The 10,863-nt window shown below is 37.1% G+C and overlaps 1 protein-coding gene across 2 annotated transcripts in view; it reads left to right on the forward strand.

Moving 5' to 3' along the window:
• The window catches only part of ARL15 (ADP ribosylation factor like GTPase 15), a 225,924-nt gene that overhangs the window by 84,288 nt on the left and 130,773 nt on the right, over nucleotides 1-10,863 (forward strand). For both annotated transcript variants that reach the window (XM_050913533.1, XM_050913532.1), the window contains one exon: nucleotides 611-670. In XM_050913533.1, coding sequence (XP_050769490.1) covers nucleotides 611-670 — 60 coding nt within the window. The remainder of the gene's footprint in view (nucleotides 1-610; nucleotides 671-10,863) is intronic.

Consider the following 10,863-nt stretch of genomic DNA (forward strand, 5'->3'; position numbering starts at 1 on the left):
TCACACTTCTGAAAAGTTTTTTAGTTTTAAACATGTAACAGGCTAATAGAGGATTCATAGATGCTTCTACTGTGCTTGTAACCATTTTAATACATACCACTTAGGTCTGTAAAAGGGTCTTTCTGTTAATAACATTTACAGACAGGATTAATACTCTATGTGTAACCAAAACCTATGAAGTGTAAACGTAAGAAAACAGTGATTTGAATTGCACGTTGTCTTCCATGTCTCCTAAAAATTGCAGAAGGGTCACTTCATATTACCGGTAGTCTGAAATCTAAACTTCCAGATGCATTAAAAGATAGTTTTATACAGGTATATTCCATACTAACTCCTTACCAAAAGGTAGATGGCCTGGATGGAAGTTTTGTGCTGAATTTTATGTGTGCCAGCTATTTAATAGTATCATTGCAAATTTCATTGTTCATACTGATATATTCTCCCCTCCACCCCCCCTTATAACTGATATTTTAAACATCATATTGAAACAGAATTTCACATTCAAAATCCTGGTTCTTGATGAAAAAAGTAGTCTTTTCTGAATGTATGCAATTGATTTCAAATGGCCTCTTTAACAAATAACTTACTAATACTCTATTTCTGTTCGTAGGTTTTAGTATAAAAGCGGTGCCATTCCAGAATGCCATCTTGAACGTAAAAGAACTTGGAGGTATAGCAATTATTTATTTGATTATAAAAACATGCAGTGCCTAAATCTCATCATACCTAACTGTTAGTTGTTTTAAATTTAAAAATGATAAATCAGTGTGGCTGGAATTTAAAACCTGTGTTTCACCACAGCAGATAAAGTTGAGAAAAATTGTACAAATGCTGACTGCAAAGAACAAAAAGTAAAAAGCAGGAGGAGCACAAGGCGCATAAGTGTGGTGGATCTCCTTAATGTAATTTCTTGGATTGGAGTGGTTAAGTTGTACAGAAATACAAACTGGACTGTAATAGTAGTATAGTTCATGTGGCAGCTAAAGGAAGTGTGTTCCCTGTGTTTATTACACATATAAGCTTTTATTTACGAGCACTGGCTCAGGTAACTGTGAACATTTGGCAAAACCAATACATTTGCTGCACCACTGAAAGCGTTGCAAAGGCAGCCGACTTCCAATGAGTTATATTCTTTGAGATCTATTCTCGTTGGATTTGTTGGGTTTTGGAGGAATGGTTGTTCTGTGGTTGTGTTTTTTGATTGTCTGTATACAGGTAAGCTATTTGGCTGCCCAATTCTGACCCTAAGTCTTAATTGATCAAGAGGTAGCTCTGTTAAAAGGAAGAAAACACTCTCCTAATGAGAGTTCTTGTGGAGTCTAATTTAATCTAATGTTCTTCTAATTAAAAAAACCCACATATTCTTTATATTCTAGAATTTCTGTAGATCTTCTTTATTATCTGTGTAAATATAGTAGAATGAATCTTGAGGATGTTCATTAGATTTTCAGCAGGGTTGAAACCTCTCTTAGATGTTCTGGGGTAGAAGTTAACTTGGTTCTTGAAGGAGGTTTCATGAGATCAAGTTTCATGCTGATTATCTTATCTGAAACTGTTTGAAGAAGACTTTGAGATAAGCACATATTAAAAGGATAGCATTTCCTCTCTACTACTATTGGTCCATGGATTTAAACATACATGTTCTTGTTTGAGCATGTATCCTGTAAAAGAAGCAGAGGTTTTCTGTGATAAAGGGACCACAGGGATAGTGTTGGTTCTGCTTGAGTGTGTTACCCGCATAATGTGCACTTAGGTCACTTTTTGGATTTTTTTTTAAATAGGGTGAATCATTTGCATTTACACCTTCTGCTGCCTAATCTCTATGAAATATATAATTCATAGAGGTAAATGCAGTTTTTCATTGAGAATTGAATCTGAGTATGCTATAGAAGATCCTTGTTAAAGTCTCTTCCTTAACCTTTTCTGATCATACAACTTTTACTTTATGCAGATATGTGTGTTACGAGAAACCTTATCTCAGTGGAGTGCTTTGATGTCTCATGACAGGATATCCTGAAGTAATCCAGAATATTTGATTTGGGTTTTTTCACCTATTTATCTCTTCCCAAAGACAGAAGGATTGTCAGAATTTTTTTACTCCACTTTTTTATTTATTTTCCCTTTAACTGTGCATGTTTACGTGTATGTACTTACTAATGGTATTGTCTGGCTTTTTCTGTGAGATATTGGAGAAAAAAGCTAATTCTGATAGCTTTCCATTGCCTAGGTAAGGGAACTAAGGCAAGCTTCCAAAAGTTTGTTTTTCTTCCAAAAGTTGGTGGTCAGTATTTAATCTCCTAGTTGGGAAACGTATTCCTGTTTGATGAAGATAAAGCCTGAGCTTTCTGAAGTATGCATGGTTTCTCTCTTGCTGCTGTATGAAAATAAAGAAAAGCATCTTACATATTTAATCACTGCTAAATTTTATTTTGGAATTTCTGCTTCTGATGTTGAAGAGAAGCCTATGGTTTTGTTCGTATTCCTGGTTTTTGCCTTCAGTTGTTATGGTATTGTTATCTAAGTTCTCTTTACTGTAGTATGGAGGTCTTGCCCAGACATTTGATCTTGGAAACTTGGAGGAAGGTAGAAAGGCATCTGTTTTTAACAATCACTGTCCGTTGTTGCATGTTATTCAAAGGGTGAAGTTCTATATAGTTTTAATTTTTGATACTCTGTTTTAAAATTGTCTTTTAGGTTTAGGTAACTGAAAGCTTCATGTGTCTTTGTACAGCAATGTATTAACAGCTGATATTTTAAAAAACTTAGAGCAGAAGTCATACTGTTTAAGGTTCTTATATTCAGCAGCCAAGCAGTTTGCTGACTGAGTAGTATCCTTTTTGTTTGGTTGAAGCAGTATCCTTCCTTGAGGTCAAAGATGGTGCTAGTTTTTACTGTGCTGTTTGCCTTCTGGAGCTGCTAATGAAGCCAGGTTTTATTTCTTCATTTCTGTAGGAATTGTAAATGTTCAGGCAAAGTGTGTAGAAAACAGTCTCTCTTCTTTTGTCTCTTCCTGATCTGATTATCTCTTCATCAGCCTTTAGGATTAGGGACATGGAGCAAAGTTTGCTGTGCTCTTTTTGCAGAAATTTTTCTCTGAAGTACATGATACTAGAATATTAAAAAAAAAAAAAAAAATCCTATTTCTGATTATTTTTTTTATTGTGTTAGTTTCCTAAGCCAGGCTGCCTTCCTACCAGAAAATAAGTTTTTTATTCAATTTCATAGATGTTAAACGTTTTGTTTAAAAGCATTGACTTCGATCCCGAATAAGTAAAAATATATATAGCTTTCAAATCAAACATAGGCCTGCTTGAATTACTTGAAAAGGAGGTCTTGCTTTATTTACTGACCAAGTTGAACTGTCTGTTCTCTAAGTTTATATTTTGATATACCAATAATCCCTTCCTTCTCCCTGAAAAATTAAAAAACAGTACCATTTTCTTTCAAAAAATTTAGTCCATAAAATAATGTGTGTAATTTAGATCACTGTGAAGATGTGCCGTGCCCTAGTCCACATTCTTTCAGAATGTACTCTTACCAGGATGACTGGAAACATCGCTCTGTATTATGCAACTCAGCTGAGTAATGGTATAGAAAGAAATCACAGATTTGATGATTTCCTGTTACAGTGCAGCAATCTCTGGTGGGAACTAAGGATGAAATGGTGTATGATGAACATACAGGAGAGTGGGGAAAGACTGGAAAAATAAGGCAGATGATAACATTTGTTGTTCAGAAGCTTCTAACAGTGTTTTGCTGAAAGAAGTTTGGCATGCTGAATGCTGAGGTTTATTCTCAAGACAGATAATGAAGGTGCAAAGGCAATAGGAAGCTTTTTCTTTGGTTCTAACAAATTCCAGCCTGGAGACCCAGTGCCTGAAACCACCATTTATTCAGTGTGTTTATTCAGTCATTTGCTGTTGTAATGCTGTCAAAACAGAATGTGAAGTCATGGTGTCTGTTGTGACGTAGGTACTTATTCAGGCCTAAATCAAGATTTTAGGTCCATTCTGGAGGTCAACTAATAATTTACAGTTGTTTTTTTTAGAATAAGTCTATTTTATAATTTAGTTTGCTATCTTGTAAACGCAGGCTTAGAAACTACTGGTGAGATGCCAAATACAGAGCCTGGTCAAATTTAAAAGAATTATTCTGGATGTGAACAGCTCTTTTTCTTCTTACCAAGTTTAAAAATACTAACAACATGTTATAGGATTTAGTAACATTCTCTATTTTATGTACTAAAATTTATTGTCATATGTTTGTGTTACGTTTTTGTAATCCACCCAAAGGCCTTTTTCACAAGCATAGAGAATCAACATGTTGTTAGTCATCTTTGAAAAAAATTTCATTTAAGACAAAATGTGTTAAGTGCTTGGCAAGAGCAGAGTGGTTAATATCAGGGATGCTTGAGTCTCCAGTTGGTTGAGCATGCCCAGGAAAAGAGATGAGAACTGTCCTCCCCACTGCTGTTCCTTCTTAAGCTTCGTGACCAAAGTCATAAATTCACACTCTTAGGCCAGCTAAATTAATTGTCTAGGTGAGAGCTTGAGAACAAATAACTTTAAATAGGATTGGTTAAACAAAGCATGCGTATTTTGCCTTAATTTGGAAGTAAAGAGCAGAAGAAGAGAGAGTAGGAGGGGGAGTCACACTGTCATGCAGTCGAAGTTGAATGGAAAATATGAGCCCCTGGAGAAGATGGCAACAGTTGTCAGGTAGTATCTGCCTTGTGAAAAAATGAGGGAGGAAGGAGAAAATAATGTTGAGCTATTAATTAGAATTTAAAATTTGAACAGTTACGGGAAACCACTCTCCTCTCTTGCTCTGTGGAAGTAGAGGGGAGTACTGAACACTCTTCTAGCAACATACCCTGGCAGAGCAGCTAAAATTTCATCTAGTTAGTCATCAGAAAACCGATCCCACAAGTAAATGCCACCCCAGGTCATCTTCACAGGGACAAACTAACACAAAGCAATAGAATCTCTGTACAAAAGGCAGTTGACACCTCTACAAAATCTGGTTGTGGAGTACATGCAATGCCATCTGTGACATAGCTGCATCTAACAGTTTACAGAACGTCTTAGCAGATGAAATTTTTAGATGACCCTGATGAGCTGTCCAAGCTGTGAGTCGCACAGACAGTCAGCTTCCGAAAGCATTAAAGTCAGATCTGTTTGCTATCAATCATACTGAGCCTGCTGTTCAAATGGTGCCTAAGCCCAGGCTCTGTCACATAGTTTCCTCATTTCATAGATAAGAGAGATCATTTACACCTGCTTATGGATCTCGTTAACATGAGTCCTGAGGAAGCTCCAATAAGGATTCAGCATAGCGATCTTTCCTCTGTTCTTTGGAAATATTGTTCTTTTTCTACAATTAGCTTTTTACAGTGTGAATAGACAACCCACTGCCTATCTTATTCAAAACAAGTAGAAGCCATGCAAGCAATGCCTATCAAAGCTAAGTACAATACGATAGGCCAAAACACAAAATTTCCTAGTTACATTTTTTTGTGGGCTGGGGGACTGGTTGTTTTTGTTGATGGGATGTTTTGTGGAGAGAAAAGTAGAACCTTTGGTTTGCTAAAAAGCCTCTGTCTCCTGTTGGACTTGCAACTCCATTTTCTTCAGGCTGAATCAAAGGGTAGAGTATAGCAGCCTAGTTTAGCATCAGAAATGATATCTACATGTTATGAACTCGCCCCCAAACAAAAAAAAAAAGTTTTTATTTTTGACTCTAGACAGAAAACGCCTTGATCCTTTCAAAGGCTAAAGTGGATTCAAACTTTTGCGAGCCAGTCAGCAGAAGGGCTAAACAGACAGAAATACACAGCTATGGCAGACTTGCTGCTTTCTTTATATGCCTACTAGTCTTAAGTGCCATAGAGAAAGATGCGTTTTGAGCTTTATTTGAGATTATCTGCACTGTTACCAAAGTTGTGACTGCAACTCAGAGGAGGGTACAGCTGAGCCTTGCTGGGTGCTGACAGCAGTCGTCAGCCTGGGGAGTTGTGCCGCTGGTTCTGAGATCCCGGCTGTTATTGAGTCCTCCACCAGAGGTGGAAGAAGGGCAGAGATGGGGTAATGGGTAGAGAGGAAACTGACAGGTGATCTTCTTGTTGCCAACCATTCTTTGCTAGCCCTAGAGGACTTACTATGTGTTTGTGCCTTTAAAAAAAAAACACCCAAAACCAAAAAACTTTAAAAAAAAAAAGGCAGGGATGATTTTGAGAATGGCTGTAATACATGAAGTCCAGTTTAGTGTGGTGTGCCACCTGCTGCAAACTTAAAACTTCAGACTTCAGGCTTAAATAAATGTTAGAGCATATTGCAGGGCACGTATTTTCTTATCTTCCTTTTGAAATAATCTGTAAGATTTCTTAAATGAACTTTTAAAATGGAATTTATGTTCCTGACTAGAACAGGAGATTTTTGTTTCAAATTGCGTGTTTTATTTTAAAATGGTAGTACAATGCACACACCTAAGTAGATCAAACTGACTTTCGGCAGGCAAGTGTAAATACGGTGTTTTTAAAACTTCCAAGTGCTTGCAACCTAAATGTTGTTCTAACAGTTTTAAATATCAGAGTAGGTGGAGATTCAAAGTTGGACACGGCACCTAGGTTATCTAGTAGGGAGAATACTGAAGGCTTAAATTCCAGATTAATCTCACTGGAGAAGCCTGGAAGGCAGACACAGAGATGACAGAGGTGGTTTCCATAAACTTCTGTTTGATAATAAAAATAAAAATAAGCACAATAAGCTTATATGTATTTCTGATTTTTATATATATTGAATGTAAAGGCAGAAAAATGATTACTCAAGATTGGTTGGGTTTTTTCTTTTATGCTGGCTGTTCAGATTGTTGTTGAATACTGCAGTGAATACAGCTGATCTAGCAATCTCAAAATGTTCTTCTTGCAGGAAAAAACACTGCCAATTTCCTGCTGCCATGCCTTGTGTATGATTGCAGGAGTGCACTGCCCTGAAAGGCTAGAGAAAGCAGGCTGTGATCACTTGGTCTTAAACCCTAGGAAGCAAAAGTCCTGGGACTTTTGAACCTTGACGAAGGTTTTGGTTTAAGATCTGTATTGCTGCTTAACAATAAGCAGTAGCAATACAAAATAGCCATCGAATGGTGACTGACATTACACCCGTGGGAAGCTTCTCTATCTGTGTGTGGATGTGTCTGTCAGTGTGGACAAATTGCATGTACATACAAAGCGGGTATCTTAGAAAGGATTTATAACTTTATTTTTAATAAAAAGGAGCTAACAGTTTGAAAAACAGCTAGTGTTAAAAAACCAAAAAAACCCCTGTATGCTGTATTTGTTCAAGGGGAGTACTGGGAGACCTAAATAGAGAGTATGCCCAAGATAGATAAGGAGTAGCCACAACTCTTAAAAATGTGTTAAGATTTCTAACATTTCAGGCATCTTCCTGATTACCTAAGAAAACATGTCAGTTTTCCTTGTGAGGAAATGATGGGAAGTGAAGTTATAAACCCTACGTAGATTAGGAACCAGTTATTTCAAAATTCTTTTCATAAGGTTTTCTTGGGGTGGGAGGCTAGGGTGTATTTAAAGATTTTGCAAGAACAAACAAGAGATTTCTTTTTCCCTTCCCTTCCTTCTTACTCCCCCATCCGTGGGCCAGCCTTGCATACAAAAAGATCTTGTAGCACAGTTGACATATTCCTTGGTGTCTTTTCACCTTGTTGCTAATTAGAAACTGTCTGTTTAGTATTAGTAGAGGAATTATCTATATAATTTTTTAATCAACTATAAAACCTTCAAAATAGGTAGGTGTCTTTATTTCAGGTGAGTGGATGTTATATTTGAAGTGGTAGAAAAATTGGTTGCAGCCTGCATTCTTTCATGGCCCTACGTTAACTATTTTTTGTGGGAAGGAAAAAAAGTTTTTCCCTGGATTTGAGACTGTAACTTCTCCGGAGCTGTGATGTATTTTGAGGTGAACAAGAGCTTTCATGCACAGGCTAGACTATCTTGAAGCAAGGGCTGCATGACATTCATTGTGCTCTTGATGGAGACTTGCTGCAAGTTTGACAAGTAACAAATTTGACACCTTTAAATTGCTTTCAGTGAATTTTTTCTGTAATGCTATGTTCTGTTCTCCTGAAAGTACTGAAAAGGAGGGAATTGAAGGTAGCCTCAGACTACTGTGAATGAAGATGTAAACAGAAGTATTCGTAGTTGAGAGGAAGATTTGCAGCTCTGCATTTTGCGTAATATTTACAGGAATGCATAATTGTGCAACCTGTTTTAGATGTGTATTAAACTGCACATAACTCTCAAACTCTTCCCTCCGGCTTCCAAGGGTCATTTGAAAGGGTACTGTTGGCACTGATACAAATCATAAATGGTATTAATATGGACACACTATACCCTTGGCTGATAATCAAAAAGAATTTATTTATTTGATATTTTAAAAATTACAAATGAAAACTTTCTACAATTTTGAACAGTTAGTTGAATAAACCTGCCCTGTAGTAATGCTGAATGATTAGGGTTTTTAATTACAGCATCCTGTCGTTTCTCTGTAAGGAGAGGTTGTTTTTTTTCCTTTTATAGGGTAATTGAAGCCTATGTTTGACTGAATACTGTCTTTTCTTTTCTAATAAGTAGTGTGATTGTGTTGTACTGTGGTGTTTTTTTTTTTTCCCCCTCCAATTTATTTGTAAATGGGATGTTTTAGTCATATCACAGGACTCACCCCACTCTCGTGGGTTCATTGCTGAGGGAAACAAATCATATGCCTAGGCATGAGTCGAGGCTCTTGCCTGAGTCTGAGGAAAATACTATACTGGATGTCACATTTTAGTGAACCTTTTGCATAGCACGTTCCCTAGGTCTAATGTGAATCATTTTGTTACATTTTTCTGATGTTTTGGAGATTTTTACTTGAGTTACTTCTCTTTCTGTTTTTTTTTGTTGGTGGTTTTTTGTTTTTGGTTTTTTTTTTATCTTAGTTTAGGCATGAAGTGCTTGAAGAAACAGCCACGTGCCTGCAAAGCTGTTAGAGAAACACATGATATTAGGCTGACAAACCTAAATGCTAATCTTGTGTGTTACTGTAGTTTGATAGGACATTTTGGGTACCAGTTAAGTTTCTGGTTTTATCTCAGTGGTCTCTGAGAGCCTGAGAATGTTAAATGGATGCACATTACATTCTGGATTGCCGAAGAACTCAGACTTTGAATTTTCCTGTCTTAGAAACCTTTGGAATAGATGAAAAGATTAATTCATAGGATAGTCTGTGCTAAACTACACCTTTAAAAAGAACTGCTTGCTCTGTAAGACTGAATTTGTCATGCTGTAAAATGTGATGGCTGGATCACTATTTGCAGGCCAGCGTTTCCTGCCCAGGGTAACTCCACAACGTACTACCTAATGCTCTGGAGGAAGAAGCTGAGAGCCCGTTATGCTCCCTGGATATGAAGCATTAAGGCAAAAGAATATAAGCTTATTTGTCTTGTAGAAATTGTGATTTCCAGTTGCTGATAGCTTATTGATGCCAAGAATTACTTTTCAAGTGCATTTGCCAGAAAAATGAGTTTAAAATGGCATCCCAAGGTACAGACTTTCTCAGTCTTTTTTTCTTGTCTGCTTAGTGCAAATTTTTTTATTCTTAAACCTGAGGCTGTGATTTCCTCAGAATTAAGGTGTAAGCAAGTTCGGAGCAGGTCATTATTCTAATGGAAGATCCCAAAGGAAATACCAAGTTTTGTTGGGCATTATTAGTTGGTTCTTATAACTATGCCATGATGACTGGCCAGGGCTGGAGAGAAAAGGACTACTACACTTTGGTGGTGTTTCTTTTGGGACAGTTGATGTGGAGAAACAAAGATGAGCAGCTAAAGAACCTGAACCAAAAAGACAGGACCGTAAGGTCAACAAATCAGCATACTGCTTTTCTGGCTCCAGTGTCCCATGTAGGGATCCATGAGCTGCTTTCTTCCATGTACCTGGATACAAGAGGTCAAGTGCTCTGCAGTTCACCACACAATTTTTCTCTTTAGAAATAGTATGGTTACAAAGATAGGACTCAGGGTCTGGCATCGACATGTGATTGAAAAGTAGCTGCCTGAAGCTTAGAGCAAATAAGACAGATGTTATGTTCCTAGGAAAAAAAAAAAGACCTTCAAAGAACTGATCATGGTGCTGGCCTTTCAGTTCATTGAAAATGATTCTTTACCAGTTTTTAAAGTAATGTGATATTTCAGATGCCTGTGACACTGCCGTGTGTGGCTATGTAAATAGTGTCCCTCTGGCAACTTGCTCTACTTGGTTCTGGTTGTTTGGAAAGACTGGGACATCTAACATGCTATAGAATTCTTTACGAGTACAATTGGTAGCTATTCTGGTGGTACAGAAACATAGAATTAGCTTTCAATGCAATCCCTCTTCTTTATATTTTATATATAAAACACAGCACTGTACCAGCTACTAAGAAGAAAATTAACTCTATCCCAGCCAAAACCAGGACAGTAATGTTGATCTTTAGAAGCTGATGATAAAATAAATGAAACACCTGTCCTATTTGTACATTGTTACTTTGAGTCTGGTTAAATTAATAGAGAAATTAAACAAGGTCTTGACTAAATCCCATGACCGTTTACCTTTTAAGTAATCAACTCTTTAGATCTCTTGCAGAAAAAAACTGTTCAGGTATGACTTCAATATTCTCTGTAGGAAAAAGTGTGTGTGTTCACAACGTTCATTAGCCACCTAAGTTGTGCTAGGTGCAGAATACAGAAATGGAGTGCTTAAGGTTCCACTGTGGCTGGTACAGAGAACACAGTAACTCCATGGGGCAAGACTGGAATACTCTGAGTTGGATG

Source organism: Gymnogyps californianus, chromosome Z (assembly GCF_018139145.2).
Source record: "Gymnogyps californianus isolate 813 chromosome Z, ASM1813914v2, whole genome shotgun sequence".
Taxonomy (NCBI): domain Eukaryota; kingdom Metazoa; phylum Chordata; class Aves; order Accipitriformes; family Cathartidae; genus Gymnogyps; species Gymnogyps californianus.